Below are 25,306 nucleotides of genomic sequence, written 5' to 3' on the forward strand. Positions count from 1 at the left end.
GCCTGTTAGCTTATAGCTTAGCATTAAGACTGGGACCGGAGATTGTCTCACAAAGCTCGCTAATTCAAAAATATTTCATCTGTTTAATCTGTGCAACTGAGTCTCTGCTGGTTGCTGTCCAGGAAGTTACTGCTCCCAGCCAAAAAATAGTGGGATAAAAATCCACTGGTAAATACCACAAACAGCTGTTTCAACATGTAGGTTTTTGTAGCAATTGAACAAACAAGACATAATGTGTTATGTAGTGGCCTTTAGAGGTTCTAGAAGAGTAATTTTATTACCTTTAGACAGAGCTATTGTGCTTCAGTTTTGTGCTACAGCTAACAAGATGGTAGTGGCTGTTTAATTTCGTACCATACATGAGAGTGGTATTGATCTCCTCATCTAACTCTTGGCAAAAAAAGGGAATCAGAGCATTTACTGCTTGTAAACATAATAAGTAATGTCTATAAGAATGTGTACTAGCACTGCTAATTTAGGGAAAATCGCCAACAAGCAAGTTTAAAAAGCTCTTGGATTGTATTATCATATATATGCTTAGACTTTTTGACCCTATGCAATAAAGATAGCGTGTTCACGTTGCTCATTGCAATTTGTGAAAGCGAATGCAAAGAGAGCATCATACATTTCAACATACTGTATGTGGACATAATTCACCCTCTTGCTGCGAAGTTAAATATCTGATGTAGCTTTAATCAACAGATGCTAAAACTGAGTGAAAACTGTGCACATTAATGCAGCTTTCTGTGCCAATCCCCCACTCTCATGAGTGTAATCATTTAGTCAGATTATGTCATGTAAAGTACAGAACAGCACATTTTACTGACCCGGCCAGGACCATCATAGGCACAGGGAGATTAAAATGGGTGAGATTATTTTGGAGAAAGCAAATATTTGTAGCTGTGTAACTTCTCACAAGTTCTTGCAGCATGGGGATGGCTGATTGAAAGTCTGTTTCTGTGTCTCCAGAGAGCAGGTCCAACCCTATTGTTTCACTATGATTATACATATGAAGCAGCTACAGGTCAGCGGCAACAAATAGTAAAAAGAACAACAAATACTTCAATACCGCAGCTGATTTTAATTAAATAGAAAAGAATAGAATGAAGTCCTTACCCTGGGACTGCTGAGAGGACTGGAGGACAGACCTGTGGATGCTCCACTGACTGAACGAGACCTTTTGAAGACAGCAACAAATGAACAGTTCTTCTGTTATTCATCATTCTAATCTGTTCTAAATTTGACCTTGATATCGAGGTTGTTATTCATACTTGCAATTTTCATTAGAAAAAAAAAAACCCCTCATATATCTGCTCTGGTTCGTACCTCTGGCTGTGTGCGTTAGTGTCCAGGGCCCTGCGAGGTGGGGTGGGAGACCCCTGTTCTGTGACACTGAGGACCTCCAGGCTCTTCCTCTCTGGACGACAGCGGCCATGACGCGTCAGCATGGGGGAGTCCACACGCTTCCTGGGTGGGTCTTGAAGGACAAAAATGTAAGTTAAAAAATATAATAAGTATATATATTTTTTAAACATCTAACATCAAGTTCTTCTGACATTTAGACATTTTCGATGAAATTTTAAGCTTAGATTGAAAATTAATATTATCCTTTCACAACAAAGCTTTTGTCTTGCTCTTTGATAGACCACAGCCACCAGCACAAGTCTTCTCACCTATGTCATTTCTGGGTGGCAGATCCTCGTCTTCACAGCTGGGGTATCGCTCCTTCCTGTCCAACAGGAGGTAGTAAATCATCTTCTCTTGGTTCTCCCTGCAGAAAAAAGACGCAGTGAGACTCAGAGACCAGAGGAGACGGACAGTTAAGTTAAATTGGAGAACACAAGAGAAAACAAAGGCTTGTCAGGGTCATCAAAAACAAGCTAAAATTGGGAAACAGTTGCGTATTTACACATCCAGCAATCACAGGTCAACATAAATATTTATTGGAGTTGTGGCCATCTGACCAATATTTATTCTCCTTTTTGCTCTGTTTATGCTTTTCTCGAGGTCTTAAGGAAAATTCTGGATTTTAAATGGAACGATGGTCGTGGCTGTAAAAATGATATCGCAGGATATTTAATAAAGGCAGGAAAGAGAAGGAAATCATGGTTTGTGTTAAAACAAATTGGTTTCACAGAGGAAATTAATCCCAATTTCCTGAATGGAAAATCCTAACCTCCTCCCTAACCTAACTTTGTCACACTTTACACTAGGTCTGTCCTTTTCTTACTGGTATTTACGCACTGAAAGCTGCTGTAACTGTATTCCAACAGTAATCACAGTTATAGAATGTCAATCCAGTGTTAATACAAAAAAACATTGATGAGGGCAGCTTCAATATGAATATCTGTAGAGGCTTATTTTGTTGAAGAGGACTACACTGCTACTGCTGTTGCATTGTGGGTAACGAGAAGCCGAATCACTTTCGCAGAAAAGGGGGACACAAGGGGATGGGCGGGGAGAGAGGGAGATAAAAGAGGCATTGTTGCTCTTGTTACTGCCATGCCAGGCAAATTAATAAAGTAAGTAATTGACTGGCCACATTGAGAGAATGAGAGAGAGAGAGAAAGAGAGAGAGAGAGAGAGAGAGAGAAAGAGGTTGTGAAAGAGAAATTAAATTAACTACACACAAAATTATGCAGTTTTTTTTTCAGCATGCATGCAAGCACACCTTCAAACTGCATGCTGGCTTCTTGTGAGACTTGACATGTCTGCTCAACTTTTTGGATGATTGCATATGCTCAGGGATCAACAGGTGCAGTGGAAACACATCTTTATTGATGTTTGAGTTCTTCTGTTATACACAGCATATTTACTTTTAAACAGTGGTGCACATTGATGTATTGCCGTCTATTCAAAGTGGAAATTTATGATGGGTTATATTTACTCACTCCTCACTTGTAAGGTCCTGTGTGAGTTTGACCCGGTCTCTGAAGCACCCTAAGGAGTACATGCTTTCCAGGACATCAGGGTCCAGGTCTGTTAAGGACAGGATCCTCTTCACACACACCCGGCGAGGGGGTGGCTGCTCTGGGCAAGGCTCATTACGACCACTCCTGATCAGAAAAAGGTCAGTGTGTGTGGTTAGCATATGCAATTACAAACATTAGAAACATCTCAAGAGCTTACAGCAGGCACTGACAGACAATCAGGTCCAACATCACACGGGGTGACTGTCGGCTGAGAGAAAGCAGTGTAATATTAAAGTGCATAATTCCAACAACAGTCGGGTAGAGCTAGAGAAAGAATTTGACCCTCGCTTTTAAACTGTTATCACTTTGTTGATTACAGTATAGACAGCTGGAACATTCTGAGGTAATTATGAACTATAAAATGGGAGTTGTGGGTGGGACTGGCTTGATTGGAACAGGGAAAACGCAAAGAAAGTTTGAAAATAACAAAGTAAGAAAAATGAATGTACTTACTGGTACCAGGCGTGTTTCTGTATTGCTTCTAGCTGCAATCAGCAAAACCAGAAGACAATATTAAGGCACTGATTCAAAACATGTTTTTTTTTACCTTTTTACAACTAAGGTAACCCTCAAATCACACATGTTAACAAAGGTGAAGCATCTGCTGCGAACTGTCCAAAAAAGACTGCAGATAGACTCATAGTACTAAATTCAGCTGCTCTTTTGCACAGTGTTAGGCATATAGTAAGAATGTGTTTCAGGAATTAACCTGTCCCAGTTTGTTCCTGTGAACTTTCTCTATGTCCCACTGCATGATCTGATATGGCCGTTATGTTGTTGTTTGTGGAACATCAAAATAAATGCTACTCCAGGACCATCACTCAAACCGACCAATCGTGTTTTTGAAATGTTATAGATTTGCGACTCAAGAAACACACAAAACAAACACACTCCAATGTGAAAAGTACGCACATGGAAGAAGATATTCTTTCTAACAAGTGATTAATTTGTGAAGGACCCTATCCATGATATATTTCCTAAACATAACCAAGTATTTTAGTTCCCTAAACCTAACCCTTTAAGCTCCCAAATGTAACCAAGTATTTTAATTCCCAAACCTTATCAAGGATTTTTAGTTCCATAAACCTAACCCTTTTAGTTCCCAAATGTAACCAAGTATTTTTAGTTCCCAAACCTAACCAAGTATTTTAGTTCCCTAAATCTACTAAAGTATTTTAGTTCCAAAATGTAACCAAGTATTTTAGTTCCCTAAACCTAATAAAGTATTTTAGTTCCCAAACCTAACTGAGTATTTTAGTTCCGTAACCTACCAAAGTATTTTAATTCCCAAACCTTATCAAGTATTTTAGTTCCCTAAGCCTACTAAAGTATTTTAGTTCCCAAATGTAACCAAGTATCTAAGTTCCCTATTAATTTAAAAATAATAACCCAAAAGTTTAACAATTTGTTCCAAACATGATCATGGTGCCCTTGGTAAAAGTCCTGTTTTTTTGCGGACTTTGTTGCTTTTTGCTCTGATTCAACGATGGCCAGCAGCAACAGTAAATATAATGTTGCAGGAACAAAACCAAAACAGCAGTTTCAGATAAACCACGGCACATGCAGCTTGATTTTGTTTGTAGCCATGCTGGCAGCATCAAATATCTCAACAATTACTGAATGGATTGTGCTTCTACTTTCACAACACAAGAAAGTCTTTCTGCAGTCCAGTCCTAAATACTCCAGCATATTATGCACTGTATAGAAGTCCCATCTCTGCATTAGGACTGCATACAGTGGTAGCCATCTCATCAATACTGTACGGTATCTCTTGGGGCTGGAATAATGGAGCAGCTGCAGTTCTGCAAGAATGTAAAAAGTCCAAAGTGGGCTTGCTGTGAACGCTGTATTTGTACATCTGCAGTGAGAAAACTAGCAAGCAGCTGCATGCAGTATATACTGTACGGCACAGAGCACGGTTTTCTTACTGATGTGAATAGGATGAAAATGGCAAAGGGTTCATTTCTGAATGTTGTCCTTGCTAGCTACAGATACTTTAGAATTGGATTGAAATTTGTCTCCTTGCTTGGTGGGTAGTTGCCATGGAGGCAACAAGCAGACGGACAGAATGAGAGAGACAGTCTGACCTGGTTTCAGGCTCCATTAATCAACAGCTCATCACACGAAGCCACAGCTTTGATTAAATCTGCTCTGTTTTAGCAGAATGACTAACTGACCAGACATATTCTTCCTGTCTTATTTTTACAGCATGTAGCAGACCACATCATCACAGTTGTCTCTGTCTCCCTCCAGCTTCCTCATTTTTCTCTAACCTGAGTGCAGTGGAATTTCCTCTAGCAGTCCATTCACTCAGTCATTCATTTATTCATTGACTCACCCTCTCGTCTCTATCTTTCTCTGAGCCGCCACATTCTTTTCAAGCCTTGCTTTCGGGAGGGAAAGCTGGCATTTACGCGAAGAGGAAGAGAGGTCCTCTTCTTTTTCAACTCAATGCCTCCATACTTCTTTACACTGATGACGCCACTTGATCCATCCATTCATTCTTCTAAACAGATGCATATACACACTGTAGGCCTCTCTTGCTTCCTACCTCTTGTCCTGTGTCCAAATAAAATGCCTTTGAGGACAGAAATAAAGACAGGTCAGTCCTGTCATGGCTGACTCTGCTACTGCCTTTGAGCAATACCTGAGGCCCATCTCTCTGCTCTGTTCTTTCCACCTTCGTCATCTCCCTCATCGCAGTGTAAGGTCTTGTGTCAGAGACGATTTCTGTGGCATCTTGAAGCAAAGCCCGGGGCTGGGTCTTTTCTTTTCTTTCCTTCCTCTCTCCTAAATGCCTGCTTCATACTTTGAGTGCTGATGTGGTGCAATGGGCCTGCGTTCCATCGGTCCAATACCTGAACTACCATACTATTTCATATGCCAGAGAAGTTTGAGTACATCCAAATGCATAGTGTGTCAAATGCAGTATGACAAAAATATCAAGAAGTCCTACTGCATCCGGTCCTATCGCAGCATACAAGCCAGCATGCTGTTCTGGCTATTGTGACCCACAATGTCAGAACGACTGAGTCGCCAAGAGAGGACAGACAGATGATATTCTAAGCTTCATTCTAAACTTTCCTTCAAATTTTGCACAACGCATTGCGACTGATATATGAGCGTGAGGGTCAAATTTCAAGGTGCTGTCATGACGAAGTAGGGTACCCTAATTTTATGAATACTGCTCGCAACAGTACGTACTTTGTGAGGGCAGCTGCAGTACTGTAGGTATGTAAAGAGGAAGTATGCAACACAGTTGGGGAGTGGCAACAATTGACCACTTACTGAGCCCCGCCTTCTGTTTTTAACGTTGTTTTATCTTGTCAAGTTTAATAATTTCAGTCTGGTGGGTAGGATTCAGCGGCCTCTAGAGGTGAAGTTGCAAATTGCAACCAACTGAATAGCCCCTATCTCACATACGGTAGCCACTAATAACATTAAAATCCCTCCTCGGTGCCAGTGTTTGGTTTGTCCGTTCTGGGCTACTGTAGAAACATGGCGGACTCCATGGAAGAGGACCCGCTCCCTCTGTAGATATAAAAAGGCTCATTCTAAGGTAACGTAAACACAAAATCCAACAAAGAGCAGGACAGAGCTGCTAACGGTGCAGCCGAAGCAGAGTTCAGAAACAATATGTGAGAGGGAGCAGACTTTGACAAAAGAGCAGCTTCCACACAGTGAAGAAATACTACATGGCTGATGTGCTGGTTGTGAAGTTTTCTTAAAAGCACTCAGTTACGTGCTGTAGGTGGTTAGCTAGTTAGCGGGACATGGATACGTTATAGAAGATGAAAACAATGTTCCATTACTTTAAGTTAGGATTTTGTTTTAATGCTTTTGGAAAGGCTTCGAAACTCTTACAACAGCCCCCTGCACATATGTTCACCATGTGGAGGGATCCAAAGCTTGACAGACCTGCTATTTGCTCAGCTATGAATGGACAATAGTTGTTGAGGGCTTTAGAAAATGGTCAGTTAGGTTTATTACAGCCACGTTATGGATATGCTGGCCGAGCTTCCTGGTCTTTCATCTGAGATGTGTGAAGACAGAAATATACAGTCAGGAAATTTTGCTTGAGTATCCTTATTGATTTGCTTAGTCATGTTTATAGTGTCCAGTCTTCAAGTCTTGATGGGTCAGACCTGCTCTCCTTTCCTCCAAGTGACTGACGTGGGGTGAAACAGTTTTTGGCAGACAATGATTCTGATACATATGATCATAGAGGGGACTGGCATAAACGCACAATGCTCTATCTCAACAATGCTCTGCAATGCACTGACACTATGGTATTTGGAGAAAACGTGTGTCTCATCTGCTTCAAAGGAGATTTCATATTTTTGTTCAGGGATGGAGCAAAAGCCCATGCGCTTCGATTCCAAAATGATGTTTCTGCTGGGAAACCATTACATTTTCTATTTTTCAAATGAAATATATAGCTGCAATATGATTCAAAGAACAATGCCATTTACATTTATGAAGTGTCTTTTCCTTCTTGCTAATAAGCCCCGTGGTCCCCACCACCTCACCGTGAGTCTCTTGTCAGCGTTGACTTCTATCATTCCTTTAAGCAAAGCTTGGCAGTCAGGAGGTATAAAGTGGGGCATGTGGAATACCCCGCTCTTCACTTTCTCTAGAAGCTGCCGCAGGTTATCATGGTCAAAGGGCAAGGCACCCTGGGAAGGAATGGAGGGGGATAGAGAAAGATTAGAAAACAGAAATAAGAGATAAATGAGAAAAGATAATTAAAACATAAATAAATATGATTTTTATCCATCATTAATGCAAGTTGTCATCTGGTTGTTTTCTATGTGTGTGTCACTCAACACAGTTGGAGGAATATTTTGACATTTTGGGAACTTCACTTATTTGCTGTCTTACCACGAGCAGTTAGCCTAGCTTAGCATAGAAACTGAAAACAGGGGGAAACCGCTAGACTGGCTCTGTTCAAAGAGAACAAAAACAACCTACCAGGACCTCTAAAGCTAAATAATTATAACTATACATTGTTTATTTAATCTGTACAACAACTAAAGCCAAAAATTACAATTCACATTTTGAAAGCTATGCCCGGTGGAGTGGAGGTGGGCGACTTAATACTGGAAAAATGAAAAATAAAAGGATCTTCTTACCACAAGAAGAGCAAAGAGGATAACTCCACAACTCCATACATCTGCCCTGCGACCATCGTACTTCTCCCCCTGAAACACAGATGTAGGGAAAGGGTGGCATTAGACACATGCACACGCGCGCACTGACACACACACACACACTAAGAGGGAAGTAACTTACCCGTATGACCTCTGGGCAAGCATAGTGAGGGGATCTATAAATAAAGAAGAAAGGAAATTATGGAACGATTGAACTGGACACAAACATACAAAAACCTGACGACACTTGCTCTTTTATCATTGAATAGACTGAACAGGTGAATCCAGGTGAAAGCTACAATCCCATACTAAATTTATCTGTTAAATCCACGTTCCTCCTGACGGGCGATGGGCAGGTGGTTTAAAAATGTTTAAGCTTTTGATGAACAAAGCCATCGATTATGTAAACAGAAACACAATAGAGCATTAAATGGATGTTCTGCACACTGTATATCACCAAATTTTATCAGTTTAAGATGAAATTTGAAAAGGTAGATGACCAAAGTCACTTAATAAACAAGTCAGACATACTAATGTGATGTTGCATGTGTTTTGTTCTGTTAAGTGTTATAGCCCCTCCCATAGGTCATTAAGAGGAATGCAGCTTTTCACAGCATTTTAGATGTTCGCATTCTCATTGGTTGTTCAGGTCACATGACTTCAGTCACTAGATCAGGTCACATGATTAGTAGTGGAAAAGACTAGAGGACCGCATGGGTTAAGATTTCCTTTTTTATCCAGTTTCATCTGCCTGTGTAGAGCTTGGAGCAGCTTTGTGTGTGAGTAGATTAATTAATCTGTGATTATGAAAATTATTTCTGCTCATATTTCATTATATTACATAATATTTATTTACTTTATTTCATAGCTTTTTTGTGTTGGTTTATTTACAGTTTCACATGATTATTAACAACTTGGCATGAAACGATGTATCTTCAATAAATGGAGTTCACCTTGACAACTCACGTCCTGCCTACTCATCGTTGAAGCCACCTAGCCACTTCAGTCAAGTTAAAGTGTTTAGCTGTCTGGTGATGTGTGCCTCGCTTCGCGCTCAGGTGCCAGAACAGTGAAAACACAGCAGCTCAGCGGGTTCTACACAGCAAATACTCTTGTGAACAGAGAAGCACACCTCATTAGCAGCTTCAGCAGGGCCAGCCTGATACCCAGTTAAGTTTCAAGATGGATGCTGCGTCTCCCACAGAAGCACAGCAGGCAGGCTCATCAGCGAACCAGGGTGCTGCTGCCAGGTCAGTCTCTAGCGGGTCTAGCTCAAGCGCAAGCAGTTCATCTGCTAGCTTAGCTGCAGCTAAGGCGCGGGCTAAAGTCTTAGCCGCACGTGCCCGTGCAACCTTTGTTCAGAAAGAAAATGAACTGTTAATAGAAAAGGCTAAGATGGAGGCTGCTCTCGCTACATTAAAGCTAGACAAAAGGATTGCAGCCGCAGAAGCAGAAGCCGAAGCCCTCGAGTCTACAGCAGCAGAGTTAGAGAAAGGCCCTAGAGCTTCCAACATCGGGTCCCTTCTTCCTCCTCAATCCCCCCAAGAAAGGACCAGTGAGTATGTTGAGCGTCATTCACAGGAAGGCTCTAAGCATACACTCGCTGAACCACCACAGAGGCAGCCTCAACTATACAATCCCGCCATCTTGAACAGTGCCACTCCTAATCTATCTCATGGTTGTGCAGATGCTAGACCACGTATTCCAACCACTCCCCTACTGAAGCCAGATCCTGATGCTAACCCCCATAGCTTCTACCCCATGAGGTCACAACAGCCATTCACACCCACTCTCAACAAGCAACCTCCTCTCACTCCCTTTGCTGACCGTACAGGGTTTGGGGATATTGCTAGATTCCTCGTTCGTCAGGAACTGCTCAGCTCCAGTCTCACCAAATTCGACGATCGACCTGAAAGTTATTGGGCATGGAGGACCAGCTTCCTAAACTCCATTGAAGGAACAGAACTTACCCCAAGTGAAGAGCTCGACTTGTTATCCAAGTGGCTGGGTCCACAGTCTTCAGCACATGCGAAGAGGATTAGAGCTGTACACATCAGCGACCCAGCTCGAGGCCTGAGAATGGTGTGGTCTCGTCTTAATGAGTGTTATGGATCCCCAGAGATGATAGAGAAAGCTCTCTTCGACAGACTGGAGAAATTTCCCAAGGTCACCAATAAAGATCCTCAAAAGCTCCAAGAGCTGGGCGACCTGCTACAAGAGCTAGCATCAGCACAGCGTGAGGGGAACCTACCTGGACTAGCTTGCCTGGATACTGCTAGAGGCCTGATACCCATAGTAGAGAAGTTGCCATTCAGTCTCCAGGAAAAATGGATCTCTCATGGTAGTAATTACAAGGCACATTACCAGGTACATTTCCCACCATTCGCCTACTTTGTCGAGTTCGTCTGCAGAGAGGCCTACATCCGCAACGACCCAAGTTTCTCTCTGTCCTCTTCAGCAGACACAATAATAAGGCCAAACAATACAGTAAAGAAGATGAGCAGCTCTAGAAGTTTCATCTCCTCACACAAGACAGAGGTCTCTTCTATGCTTGACTCCGACGATACAGGGACCCCTAGTGCTAGGCCGGATGTCAGTAGGCAATGTCCTATTCATAAAAAGCCTCACCCCCTTAAACACTGCAGAGGCTTTAGAACCAAAACAATCGAAGAACGCAAGGCGTATCTTAAAGAGGCTGGCATATGTTTTAGATGTTGTTCTTCAAGCAAACATTATGCCAAAGATTGCAAAATCGCAGTACAGTGCAAAGAGTGCAGCAGCGACAAGCATGTAGCGGCTCTTCATCCTGGACCAGCTCCATGGCATAGCCAGACCCCTGAATCGGAGAACGGCGGGGAGGAGAAGGGTGATCAGTCTCCTACGGTGAACTCGAAGTGTACAGAGGTCTGTGGAGAGGGTAATGGCCCACGCTCCTGCTCAAAAATTTGCCTTATCACAGTTCATCCTAAGGGTCAACCAGACAGGTCAGTGAAACTCTACACTATTCTTGATGATCACAGCAACAGATTGCTCGCTAGATCTTAGGACATGTGCTGGCCTTACTGAAATGTCTGGGAGGAGAGCCACAAACTTCATTGCAAAAACTTTGGATGGAAGCTTCAGCATAAATCTCCCAACTCTCATAGAGTGTAACTACATCCCTGAGGATAGGTCGGAGATACCCACTCCTGAAATAGCCAAACACCACCCTCACCTCAACTCTGTTGCTAAGCACATTCCTCCACTTGATCCAGAGGCTCAGATCCTCCTTCTCCTTGGGCGTGATGTTCTACAGGTCCACAAGGTGAGAAAACAGCACAATGGGCCTAACAGTGCACCATACGCCCAACGCTTGGATCTCGGTTGGGTCATCATCGGGGAAGCATGTTTAGGTGCGGCTCACAAACCCAAAGAGGTAAACGTGTTCCGTACTCACATTCTTGAGAATGGACGCCATTCTCACTTCACGCCCTGCCCAAACCATCTCACTCTGAAGGAGAAGCCCACTGTGACCAGTCTGAAGTCTCACAGTCCTCATAATCTGCAAGGCTCACCGCTTGCTCGTATGCCAGTTCAACGCTCTGACGGTGACTCTTTGGGAAGAAAGATCTTCCAGCGCACCGAGGATGACAACGAGATTGCCCCCTCTATTGAAGACAAACAGTTCATTGAACTAATGGATAAGGAGATGTTCATCGATGAAGGAAACAACTGGGTAGCTCCACTCCCATTCCGCTCTTCAAGATTACGTCTACCTAACAACAGGGAGCAAGCTCTGAGTCGCTTTAAATCTCTCTGTCGCACTCTTGATAGGAGGGCAGAGATGAAGCAACACGTTGTCGCCTTCATGCAACGGATCTTCGATCAGCATCATGCAGAGCTGGCTCCACCATTAGCGGAGGGAGAAGAGTGCTGGTACCTCCCTTCATTTGGAATGTACCACCCACGCAAGCCTGGTAATATCAGAGTCGTGTTTGACTCTAGCGCCAAACATCTCAGGGTGTCTCTAAATGATGTGTTGTTGACCGGGCCAGACCTGACCAATAGTTTATTGGGGGTTCTGATGCGTTTTCGACGTGAACAGATTGCTGTCACCACAGACATCGAACAGATGTTTCATAGTTTTCTCATGAGGGAAGATCACAGGAACTTTCTTCGATTCATGTGGTTCAAGAATAATGACCCTACAGGTGAGGTTGTCGAGTACCGGATGCGGGTTCACGTATTTGGCAATAGCCCCTCTCCGGCGGTGGCAACCTACGGCCTCAGACAAGCTGCACTATACGGAGAACCGGTGTTTGGCTCTGCAGCAAAAGAGTTTGTACATAGAGAGTTCTATGTGGACGATGGCCTCACATCTCTGCCATCAGAAGATGAAGCTGTCAACTTACTCAAAGCGGCACGAGGTATGTTGGGTATGTCTAACCTACGCCTCCAGAAGATTGCATCCAACAGTCCAACAGTCATGCAAGCATTTCCGGCCTCCGAGTACGCCAAGAACTTGAAGGAGCTCGATCCAGATAGTGATTCTCTTCCAATGCAGTGTAGTTTAGGACTGAACTGGGACCTGTGCAAAGATACATTCACCTTCCGGGTCTCCAGCACTGAAAGACCGTTCACAAGGAGAGGTGTGCTTGCTACGGTGAATAGTTTATTCGATCCGCTCGGCCTAGTAGCACCAATCTCCGTTCAAGGAAAGTCTCTGCTGAGAGAACTAACCCAAGACACCACCGACTGGGATGAGCCCCTCCCAGCAGATAAGGAAGGAGAGTGGATCACTTGGAGAGACTCATTACAAGCTCTCGAACACTTTCAGACTCCTCGTCGTTACACGAGTACATCTATTTCTAACGCCAGGCGTGTAGAGCTGCACATCTTTTCGGATGCTTCTGTGAAAGCCATCGCTGCAGTGGCCTATTTGAAGGTGTTGGACAGCAATGGCATGGACCACGTAGGATTTGTCATTGGGAAGGCTAAATTAGCTCCTTTGTCAGTCCATACGGTCCCACGGCTTGAGCTGGGAGCTGCGGTCCTCGCTGTTGAGATTGCAGAGCTGGTGTCAAGAGAATTGGATGTCAAGATTGATGACATGAAGTTTTACACTGACAGCAAAGTCGTGCTGGGTTATATTCACAACGTTACCCGCAGATTTTACATGTATGTCAGTAACAGGGTAGAGCGCATCAGGAAGTTCTCGAGCCCCGAACAGTGGCACTACGTACCCACCAGTCAGAATCCAGCAGATGTAGCAACTAGGTCAGTACCTGCGGTGTTTCTGTTACACACCAGCTGGCTCACAGGGCCCAAGTTCCTGCTGCTACCCATGAAGGAAGATGCGCCTGTGGAGATATCTTATGACCTCGTGAACCCAGACTCTGATACAGAAGTGCGCTCTCACCTCACAGCATGCACCGACACAAATCTGGGCTCTCAACGATTTGAAAGGTTCTCAACCTGGCAGTCTCTCATCAGAGCCATAGCCACTCTGATCCACATCGCTGAGACCACGAGAGCCAAGAGTACAAAAGGTAAAACAGAATGTAAAGGTTGGCATCAATGTTCAAAGGTCCACACATCTGACAATCTGCTAAAAGCGAGACAGGTCATCATTAGATGTATCCAGAGTGATGCATATCAGACTGAGATGTCTTGTCTGAAGCAAGGGCTGGACATCCCGAAGAGCAGTCCATTGAGAAAGTTGGATCCTATCCTCGATAGTGATGGACTCTTGAGAACTGGGGGCCGACTTCGTCACTCGACTCTCAAGGCAGAAGAAATGCACCATCTCATTGTCCCTGGTCGCAGCCACATCGGTGGTCTTCTCATCAACTACTATCACGAGAGAGTTAAGCACCAAGGCTGGATCTTTACGGAGGGAGCGATACATGCTGATGGCATCTGGATGGTTGGCGTCAAGAGATGCATTGCAAGACATTTGCACAAGTGTGTGACGTGTAACAAGCTCAGAGGAAGGACAGCCGAGCAAAAGATGGCCGACCTCCCTGCAGATCGGTCAAGTACTGAGCCACCATTCACCAACGTAGGCATTGATGTATTTGGGCCTTGGAGTATCTCTACTCGACGCACACGTGGAGGTGCCGCTAAGAGCAAGAGGTGGGCAGTGATCTTTACCTGTCTCAGTGTGCGTGCTGTTAATATAGAGCTGATCGAGGCCATGGACACATCGAGCTTCATAAACGCTCTTCGTCGATTTTTTGCCATCCGGGGTCCAGTGAAGCTGATACGCTCCGATTGTGGCACAAATTTCAAGGGGGCATGCAAGGAGCTGAAAATACTCCTTCAAGATGACAAGGAGCCTAACGTCTTCCGGTTCCTCAGCAAAGAAGGCTGTACATGGATCTTTAATCCGCCTCATTCCTCCCACATGGGTGGCGTGTGGGAGAGGATGATTGGGGTCTCCAGGAGGATTCTGGATTCCATGTTGTCCCAGATTCAGCCATCTCACCTTTCTCACGAGGTTCTGTCTACAGTCATGGCAGAAGTGTCCGCCATAATTAATGCCAGACCTCTGACAACCATCTCTACAGATGTGAGCGCTCCATCGCTCCTTACTCCAGCTATGATCCTTACCCAGAAAATGTGTAGTTCTCCTCCTCCTCCAGGGTGCTTCGTCGATGCAGATCTACATCGCCAGCAGTGGAGAAAAGTCCAGCACTTGGCCAACACCTTTTGGGAAAGGTGGAGGCGCGAGTATCTCCCTATGCTTCAGAGTCGGTCCAAGTGGCAGAAGAGCTGCCCCAACGTCAAGGAAGGAGACATAGTGCTTCTTCGTGATCCCCAGGTGGAGAGGAACCACTGGCCCATGGCGTTGGTCACTAAAACCTTCCCTTCAAGCGACGGTAAGGTCAGGAAAGTGGAGCTCAAGGTTGTCAGAGGTGGGACCTCCAAGACCTTCCTTCGGCCCATCACAGAGGTGGTGGTGTTAATGTCTCCCTAGGGTGACATAGACTTTTGCTTAACTCCCTAGGTGTCGTCTTTCATAGTGGTATTGTGTTCAATACCAGGCGGGGAGTGTGATGTTGCATGTGTTTTGTTCTGTTAAGTGTTATAGCCCCTCCCATAGGTCATTAAGAGGAATGCAGCTTTTCACAGCATTTTAGATGTTCGCATTCTCATTGGTTGTTCAGGTCACATGACTTCAGTCACTAGATCAGGTCACATGATTAGTAGTGGAAAAGACTAGAGGACCGCATGGGTTAAGATTTCCTTTTTTATCCAGTTTCATCTGCCTGTGTAGAGCTTGGAGCAGCTTTGTGTGTGAGTAGATTAATTAATCTGTGATTATGAAAATTATTTCTGCTCATATTTCATTATATTGCATAATATTTATTTACGCTATTTCATAGCTTTTTTGTGTTGGTTTATTTACAGTTTCACATGATTATTAACAACTTGGCATGAAACGCTGTATCTTCAATAAATGGAGTTCACCTTGACAACTCACGTCCTGCCTACTCATCGTTGAAGCTACCTAGCCACTTCAGTCAAGTTAAAGTGTTTAGCTGTCTGGTGATGTGTGCCTCGCTACGCGCTCAGGTGCCAGAACAACTAACAAGTTACTTTGAACCCATTTGATCCAGTACTCACCCACAACTAGTTTCCAAGAGGCTGTCCCCAACCTGTAGTGAAGCCATGCCGAAGTCTGCTATCCTGATGTTATTCTTCTCATCCAGGAGAAGATTCTCTGGCTTCAGGTCTCTGTGGCTGAACACACACACAGACACACTTGTACACTTAGTTGACTTCCTACAGGACTTTGCAGCTATAGGTGGAAACTCTAAAATGAATTATGTCGGCTTGATGATAAATTCCATTTTGACGTTTTTGCACGAGCTGATGAACAAGCTTGTGCTCAAGAGGTAAGAGAATTCCATCAGCCCGCAGACCAATATGAAATGTCAGTTTACGAATCCCTCAGATAATGTAAGGTAAGGTGAATGTATTACATACTAAACCAGCTTTTAACTTTTTGAGGGGTTGAATAAGGTCTTTGTTGTACAGTATGCATAAGCCATTGGATAATACTGACAAAAAAAATTAAATCTGGAAAGTTTGCTGCATTTCAAAAGTGCTCAGACAGACAGTTGTTGGAGTCTTTTGATTTTCAGATGGATCTGATATGAATGCATATAGATGTCTTTATGATGAAACAAACCTTTTCCACCAAACACATGTTTAAAGCTTGTTCTCATACCAACTCATAAACCTGGACTTTATGTAGTTTAATAAAACATCCGTTACATTTTGCATGACATAGGGTTGTTGTTGTGTAACAAGCTGATTATTCCATTTCATGTTATTAATATAGGTCTATTATATGTTATACTTGACATCATTAGGTGAAAGGTTGTGAAAAGTCATAGTATAGTGTAGTAGGAAGCTTAGTGGTGGTGGCATTAATTCATGTGACCGCAATGAAGTGAATTTAAAGGCTAGCAGCTTTTTACTTCTGGTAATTGCCAACTTCAGCGTTACATCATCCCTGCTGCTCTCTATAGCTTTTTTTAAAAAGAAAGATTATATTGAATTTGATAGTGAAGGAGAAGACAGGAGACAGGGGGAGAGAAGGGTGTGACATGCAACAAAGGTCAACACAGCAACGACAGGAGTCAAACTAGACACTGAACACACACACACACACACACACACACACACACACACACACACACACACACACATAAGGTCATTAGCCCTTAACATACCATATGGAGTGACTGTGGCAGAAGTCAAGGGCGGATATAATCTGCCTGAAGAACTTCCTAGCCTCTTTGGGGGTCAGCCTGCCCTTCTTCACTAGGTAGTCAAATAACTCTCCGCCGGACACATGCTCCAATACCAGGTAACTGGGGACAGAAGGGCAGAGAGGTCAGAAAGATGAAAACAGGTGAGCAAAAGTAGCTAACAAACAAAAGATTACAACCCCCCCAAAGGATCTAAATTCACACGCACAAGTCAGGGCTGCTTCCTCCACACATATTAACTTAGACACACACTCACAGCCCCATCCAAGTCATCTGGTTATTTATCTCAGTTTTGTCTCACAGAACCTTTTTTTTTCCTTTTCAGATTCAAGGTTGTTTCTGCTCTGGCGGAGATCCAGAGGCAGAAGATTAAAAAAAAAAAAGTGTGCAGACAGGAGAAAGATAGAGAGATACTCACAGGTATTTGTTATTTTCATAGACATCATGCAGCTTCAGAACGTGAGGGTGCTCTATTAGTTTAAGAATAGCTATTTCTCTCTCCACCTGCATAGACAAAAGGGAGGGGGAGAAGTGGAGAAAGGTTAAGAGAGAGGGAGAGAGAAGAAAAGACGGAGCGAAAGTTAAAAATTACGGAGATTGAAATGTCAGCGGGAAGAGAGAGGGAGGAAGGGAGGAGGCAAGCATGAAGGTAGAGTTAGGTCAAATATGACGCAGACTGAGGCAGTGTGAAATGTTAGTGTAAATTCATTAGTAATCACTTCAGGGCAGAAACAAGTTGTTGAAGATGTGCTGACATAAGGAGTGGTAGACATTGATGGGGCAGAATAAGAAAATTATTATTTTCTATGATGAGAGGCTGGCTAACCAAGCTAACTAAGGTAGCTAATGTTAAGGCCAAGTCAAGGAGGACACCATTAATGTTTACATCCCGCTCTGTAGCCGAGTCATCGTTTCATTTCATTGCAGTATTTTTACAGCATTAGGCACCACAAGCAGAGTGCCATCTAGGTCCACTATATTCAAGAGAAGGCAGACATCTCTCCAGACCATATCTGCGACTCTCAGCATCTCACACAAAACAATCTAGATGGATAAATAGTACTACAAAAAAAAGATAATCTCACATCTTTTCACATTTGTATTTGAGAAAACCAAATCTCTTTTATTTAAAGGTGTAGAAGACAGAATTTCAATGTAGCTCCAAAACTAAAGAGGGCAGCGGAACTTCTAGCCCTTTTCAGACAGAGATCTGCAATATTGCCACAGCAAAGACTCGCCTTTACCAAGTCTCCAGGAAGAGCGCCGGACTTTTTCCCATAAGACTGACAATTTAACATTGTAAAAGAAGCATCTGTAAAATGGTGGATACATGTTTTTCAGCGTCACACCCGCCGCAAAGTGACTCGTTTCACTATCAGAATTAAAGATTTGGTCCAATAAGATTTTGAAAATCTAGAAGACCCGCAGGATTATATTATTTTATCCCCATTCAAGTTAGCAGGGCGCCTACCGGAAGTTAGCCGGCTCAGCTGGTGGAGGTCCCTAGTGTATACTGTAATACCCCTGAAGTTGAGCTTGGCTTTAAAATGCCACAAAGCAGCTTTCACAGGAATGCATGGGGCTCCGCCTTCAAGGCTGTGTCTAGATTTAATATAACGTCCTTGGCCTTTACACCACCGTTGTTTGTTTGTACTGAACCAAGCGTTGCGGAACCAAAAGAGGTGTGACGGTACACATTATAACGTTAATATCTGTGTTTGTTTTTTTAAGTCTGGTTTCCCATCTGTGAATGTAAAAGTGTCTCAGCGTATTGTTTATAATCATATGAATGCTGTTATATTGTGTTGTGATTGAGATCCTTTCCAGGGGGATGTTCACCAAAGACTCGGTAGGGAGGGCTGTCCGGGTCGCGGTGTCTTTTCCACAACACAATTGTGGAAGGCGACAAAGACATGTGAGTTGTTATGCTCAAAATCACATCAAATAATCACCGCCAGTCCACTGTGGGAGCTGCTTGGCCCTCTCTGCCGGGTACAGACACTGTTTTCTGGGTGGAAGTGTGACGAACAGCCGGTAAGACAGACAGGGAGACAGAGGCTTTTCCATGTGTAAATTCTGCATTTTTTTCCCTCGTATACGCTGCCGAAGTAATTAATCACATTACTGTTGTTTGGTCTTGTAATGTTGCTTTGTGGGTTGAGGTGTGGGACAATCGTTCTTTATCTTGAGCGATATCCAGCAAAGGATCTGTTTTGTCGTCAGAATGTGAACACAATCAAAGCGGCGTCACACCTTTGTCCCACCCTGCCGGCCCACACTTTCACACAGAGGTCAATTCCCCTCTGTTGCGGCTCTGGTACTACCTCCACTGGCAGAACAGAGGCGGAACGAAACCGTCCCCCTATCGTCTCTGTAACTTTTATACAGACGCCGAGGCAAAATATTCCTGCCTTGAAAAGCCTGTGGGAATGAGGCTACGAACTGCTGTAGCTATCTTTGGCTATCAGACTGTCGCCTCTTGTGGTACAAAGCGGTATAACACACAAGATGGTCCTGGGCTAGCTGGTTAGCATGCTAACCTCAGACATCTCTGCAACACAATACATTGAAGTATCTGAAACAACATCAACACTGTTGTTTATTTCAAACTTGAATTGACATATTGATCACGTCAGTTAATTTTTTTCATGTTTTAAGCTAAAATTCTGGCCTTACCTTAACAATGAAGAATAAGGTGTGCTCATGAACTAAGATAATATGGTACTGTTTCATTAAACGCTACATTTGATCAAGTATAGTTCATACAACTCTCATATACCCATATTGAAAAAGTGATTAGTCAGTGTATTCATTTCTCCTCAATGGGAGATTTTTGCAAATTGCTTTCCACACAGCGGTTAGTCTAATGTGGACTATGGATTTTGTCCCCCATCTTTTACAGTGAGGATAAGGTCTCTTCATGCCTAGTATGGAGAGGAGGGAAGATCACAGTGATTCACAGTTAAATGTCTAAATCTATCCTGTAGAATGAATGAACTCAGTTTATCAGATCTCATTTCAGCACCAGCAGTTGTCTATATGACCTATTAAACAGTCTGACACATGATGCACAATATTGATGTTCCCACTGTCCTTTAAGGTCTTTCAAGGTCTCTGGACTTTGAACCTTATAGTCTGAAACATGCTGAAATGTTCTGATGAATCCCTTCATGGGGTCAAATTTTATGAATTTAAGGCCATATTCGATACATTGTTCGCTATTTTACCAACAACTAAGTACATATTTCATTTGATACTTAAAGTAAGGGGGATTGTCGTGATCTGTAGTAAGATATGAAAACATTCAGTAGCCACTTTATATACAACTGTATAATCTAATGTAGTCCACACATCAGCGCTTCTATAAAATCTGTCTTTAAGGTTCAGTTTCTGTTGACATTGTTGACTGCATTATATGCTTTTAAGAGGTGTTCCTAATTTTCTGTCCTCCCTACATGAGGGGGAAAGAATATTATATATCCATGTTAAAACACAGCATGATAAATGTAGACTTTGACCCAGCACAGTGGTTTTGGATTGCATTGAACTGGACCTAATAATGTGGACACTAAGTGTAAGTGAGAGGATACAAAATGGGCATCAACTGCCAGAAACAAACTTGCCTCTGAGTCATGTTGGAGCCCTCGAGCAGGAAGCTAAAAGTGAAAAGCCACGTTTGGAGTGTCACCATAAAAAAAGCTACTTCACTTCCTTGTATTCAAATGTGCCGGCCTTCCCAGCTAAAGCTAGCAGACAGCAGCCCAGTGATGCTGTTACTGACGGTTAGCACACAGAGGAGGCAATGGGCAGCTGTCCAAAGCAATACTGTGTAAACCGGAGGAATGGGGACCAGTGGCATTTGCAGAGGATGATGGGATGGAGGCCTTTTGTCTTGTATTTGTCATCCAGCTCAAGAAAGTGATCTAGTCACATTTTCCTGATCTTATATACTGCAGAACGAGGCTCTCTCGTTTTCTATAGACTGAATTCAAAATCAGTGTTTCAGTGTAAGACACAGAGATACTTGTTTGTTCTAAAATATATCACACCAACACACCACACCAGACTTCCTTCTGTGCTAAAGTATTCCCTGTGCACCCTGCTGTGTTTTAAAAACTGCTCAAGGCTGCAAGTAATCAGCCACATTAGAAACGGCAACATAAAAAAACCTATTTCAATTTCATTTCAGTCCAGTGTGTTTCAGCTGCACTAGCTTTCATCAGAGGGCTTAATTAGCAGAATGAAATCATCTCTATTGTTCGGTATACAGAAGCAGTGCCCACACACTCAGCAGCTCCAAGTTACAACACACAGATGGGCTTTTCTTGACGAAAATATAGACTCCATTTCTGTTGCTATTTCTGCAGGTTGGAGAGTGCGAGCTTATGATTTGAGCTCTGTAGCTACTGTAAAGTCTAACCCGGCATCACAGCAGTTTGTGGAAAAGTGACGAAATTTAATCCATGAGTTGTCCATTTTGTGACGGTCAGAATTAAAGGTTAAAAATGTATAATTTTATCAGGATCTTCCCCTAACCTTAACCTGCACCCTAGCTGACTATAAAGCAAGGAATGTCTGGCTGTCTTTCCGTCCGTATGTTCTTCACATATCTCGAGAACCATTCATCCGATCTACTTCACACTTGGCAGGTTGGTGTAATGTGAACATGCAACAATTTCTGCACTGGCATCACGGCTCTGCAGACTCAAGCTGGGCTAACAATACAGTCCCATCTAATTTTGAAATCGGGTTGTTTCATACACGTAAGGAAAAACCCCAAAGATTTGTTTTGCTTTAATCTTAAACATGCACACACGACAAGATTTTATAACAACGGCCCAACACACACTACAAATAAGGTAATCGTACCAGAGGGAGCAATGCACCACCTCATGTGATCCCTCTCACAGGGTCTCATGGGGAAGCAGACATAAACAAAATGGAGATTCGCCTGGTGCATGACTTGCTGCAGTTACGCGTTGCAGTGAAAAACAAAACAAAAGCAGGAGGTTAGATGAGTTTCGACGAGTGGGGAGACCCGGTCCACAGGGTTTTTTATTCTTCAGCAAGATCTGGAGGTGAGATTTTACATTTCTGTAAATGGTCATATGCTAACTAACATTAGCCTCAAGGGCTAAAATGTTTATAGCTGCTTGGCAGCACCGTCAGCTGCTCCGGGACGGCTCTCTCATTGGTTGTCGTGGCCCAGCTCGGAAAGTACAGCTGTAATCACCCAGCTTTTTGGGAGCAGTTTGAGAGGCTTGAGACTGGATCTGTGAACCCCTCACAATACCAGATAATCTGTGCTGAACAGCAGGTTTTCAACGGGCTCTAGTAGATTACATTTCATGACTGTTTCACAAACTGACAATATCTTTTCCTAAACATAACCAAAATGTTTTTGTTGCCTTAACCTGGAGCCCACTTAGTTATTATATCCACACTACTGATGATTATAAATCAAAAATCTCATTGTGTTCATATTTTGTAACAGCACCAATAGTCATCCCTACAAGATTGTTGCAGTATCTATATCGAGGTATTTAATCAAAAATAGTATGAAATTTGATTTTGTCGCCCAGTCTGAGCATTTATGAAATGCTTTTGAGGAGATTTAAACATATTGAGATATATATTGTGTATTGTGTTACAGCATAAATATACTGTGATATTATTTCAAGGCAGTATTACCCAGCCCGACCTAAACCTATCCACAGAACTGATGCAAACCCTGGATTCTGCTGTCCCACCTGACCACCTCTCTGCAGCTCCGGCAGGGTTCATTCAGTCAAAGAAATGTGGTGCAGGCACGGGTGATAGTCACAAAAACATCTGAAAATAGTCGTCCATGTACGTGAATCCTATAGATTATATTTTGTGACTATTTCACAAACTGCCAGGATACTATATTGCACAGGCAGACAGGCACATGTGATGCAGCCCATAGATAGATACAAAGAGAGACAGACAGACAGATAATATAGGTACTGTACCTTCATTAGAACTGATTCGGAGAGTTTCTCTCTGTTGACAATCTTTATGGCCACCTTCTGCCCTGTTATACAGTGGATGCCCAGCTTCACAAGTCCTGAGAGACACACAGAGAGAGGAAGAAAATGTTTGAGCATCAGAAATCATCATGCAGTGTGAAAACAGGAAGGAGGCGATGTCATAAATAATTCAAAAAGCCTTTACTGACATTGTCCCAAACATTGACCAAACTCAGCTCACAAAAAGACTGATTACAATACGTGTTGAGAGGCCTTCTGTGCCTTCTCTCCAGATACTAAAGAAATGTAGGCTACATCCTGCAATGTATTTCAGAAGATGCTTTAAGATGGTTGTAGCAGAAAAAAAGCATGGAAGATAAGAAGACTAACAGGAGGAGTGAGGATTAAACCGTGAATATCATTTGTCACTGTGATTCAGGATGGTGCACCCCGCAGACGTCCTGTCATTCAGGAGGCTCCTACCTGTCTGTCCCTTCCCGAGTGTCTTCTCCAGCCGGTAAGGCCCCACATACTGGCTGGACTGGCCCACCGTCAGCTCCTTGCTGCTCATCCTTCCCGAGATGAAATACTCTTCCTGATATAAGGCAGATCAAGACAGCGCTCGCCCCTTCTCCGTGCGTAATGCCTTAACGCACATCACAGGCGGCGGAGAGTAGAGGAGAAGGAGAGGAGAGGTACGGAGGACTGGTCGTGATCTAAAGCCGGGCCCTGCAGGCTACTCCCATGCACTTGTTTGTCATGCGGTCAGGTCCGTGCTTGGAGTGAGAACCGGCCCAGTTTCCACTCTGTAAGGCCTAGAATAAACTCTAAGTCTCGGGTTGTGCCTCGGTTTTTAAAAAAAAATTTTTTTTTACTACAGCGCGGAAAGCAGCATCATTCACAGGGAAAGGTAGAAAAGCTGAGAAAGAGGAGGACGTGTGAGGTTTGACCGGTGCCCGTGATGGTCCACAGTAACGTGTCACACCAAACCCACCCCCCTGCTATAAATAACAGTAGTTTAAAGCTGATTGATCCTGTATAGCTTATGCGGCTGGCCAAAAGTGGAGCAGAAAAAGAAAAATATCTCATTCAGACCTGGACAGGAAGGCTACATTTGCCACGGATTGATTTCTGTAAGAGCAAAGTCTCAAATATCCCAAGTCAGAATGCCCTGATTGAATCCATTCTCTGATCGATATCAGGGACCCCCCTCCTTGCTGCTGCTGCTGCTGCTGCTACCGTCCAAAAATGTTTTCATAATCCTCCCAAGCTCGCACATTCCCGTTTTTTCTCCTCAAGCCCAGGCCTCGTTTCGGTCAGGATCTGCCTTTTCTGTGCAGATGCGGCGTTGTTCCAGATAATAATCTATTATCACAACAGCATCAGCAAGAAGAATGGGTTTTCCAATATCCGGTGCACACTTTGGCTCACCCCTCCCCGGCCCTGCATCAGGAAATAGAGGAAGAAGGGGGGGGGGGGAGCATAAAAAAAAAAGGCAAACAGCTTCGGGGCGGACCGGGCGAGACAGGCGGAACGCGCCCTCGGTAGGGACAGCTGCGGCGGAGAGAGGTGCGCTCGGTGCGCCGGAGGAGGATCAGCGCACGGCCCGGTGATTAATCCTGTTTCTAGAAACAACAAGCATCCTCAGCTGGACTGGTGGTAGCCGACTCCCCGCCTCTCCTCCCCGTGCTCCCTCTTCCTCCCTCCCTCTTTCTCTCTGTCTCTCTTTCTCTCTCCCTGACCGGCTATGCTCATGATATCACCGCATCTCCTCCCTCAGCAGGCGCCAAGCTGTTGCCTCCCGAAACCGACGATTAAAATAAAATAAATGTTTAAGGGGGAGGGGGGGGGGGGGAGGGGGGAATCGCCCTGGCAAGAAAATCTTTCAGAAGTTTCCCACATCCACAGTAGTGTCCATCAGTGACGGGATGGTCTCCTCCACTCGTGATATCCCCGTTTCCCTTTCTCTTTTTCTCCCCACCTCTCACACTCCTCCTCCTCCTCCTCCTGCTCCTCTCTAGCTTCCTTCTCTTCATCGGTCAGCATCAGCATCCGGGTCCCTGTTCTCCCTCCGCACCCCTCCTCTCCCTGAGTGTCTCTCTCGCCCCCACCCTGTTTTACTACAGCAAAGTTCCTCATGATGTGATTGGCGAGAGCAGGAGACTATCAGGAGAGCAGGAACATATATCCACAAGTGTAAATTTGCCAAAGTAAAACCCATTTTCTGTGTTTTCATGAAAGAAATGGCGATGTATTTCAAGTCAATTTCCTCTAATAACAAGAAAGCTATCAAAACTATAAATCTGTGCTCCCACTTTAATATCTTTAATTCAATTTAATTTTCATTGCTCATGTCCCCTGGTGTATCTTACTTTTTTCTTTTTTTCTTTTTCTTTTTATTATTATTGTCACGTCTACTTGTTATCCAATTG

The 25,306-nt window shown here is 43.7% G+C and overlaps 1 protein-coding gene across 2 annotated transcripts in view; it reads right to left on the bottom strand.

Moving 5' to 3' along the window:
• Positions 1 to 24,347, bottom strand: part of LOC311268422 (serine/threonine-protein kinase BRSK1-like) — a 37,044-nt gene extending 12,697 nt beyond the window's left edge. For both annotated transcript variants that reach the window (XM_084372073.1, XM_084372072.1), the window contains exons 1-13: positions 23,358 to 24,347; positions 22,878 to 22,972; positions 17,303 to 17,388; positions 16,846 to 16,986; positions 15,731 to 15,847; positions 8,265 to 8,298; positions 8,105 to 8,173; positions 7,502 to 7,648; positions 3,426 to 3,457; positions 2,892 to 3,056; positions 1,674 to 1,771; positions 1,327 to 1,477; positions 1,117 to 1,177 (exon numbers count right to left, since the gene is read on the bottom strand). In XM_084372073.1, the coding sequence (XP_084228199.1) occupies positions 1,117 to 1,177; positions 1,327 to 1,477; positions 1,674 to 1,771; positions 2,892 to 3,056; positions 3,426 to 3,457; positions 7,502 to 7,648; positions 8,105 to 8,173; positions 8,265 to 8,298; positions 15,731 to 15,847; positions 16,846 to 16,986; positions 17,303 to 17,388; positions 22,878 to 22,972; positions 23,358 to 23,445 (1,284 nt within the window). In that variant the 5' untranslated portion in view covers positions 23,446 to 24,347. The remainder of the gene's footprint in view (positions 1 to 1,116; positions 1,178 to 1,326; positions 1,478 to 1,673; positions 1,772 to 2,891; positions 3,057 to 3,425; positions 3,458 to 7,501; positions 7,649 to 8,104; positions 8,174 to 8,264; positions 8,299 to 15,730; positions 15,848 to 16,845; positions 16,987 to 17,302; positions 17,389 to 22,877; positions 22,973 to 23,357) is intronic.
• Between the last annotated feature and the right edge of the window lie 959 nt (positions 24,348 to 25,306).

The sequence above is a fragment of the Pagrus pagrus genome (assembly GCF_965226575.1).
Source record: "Pagrus pagrus genome assembly, chromosome: 13".
Classification (NCBI taxonomy): Eukaryota; Metazoa; Chordata; class Actinopteri; order Spariformes; family Sparidae; genus Pagrus; species Pagrus pagrus.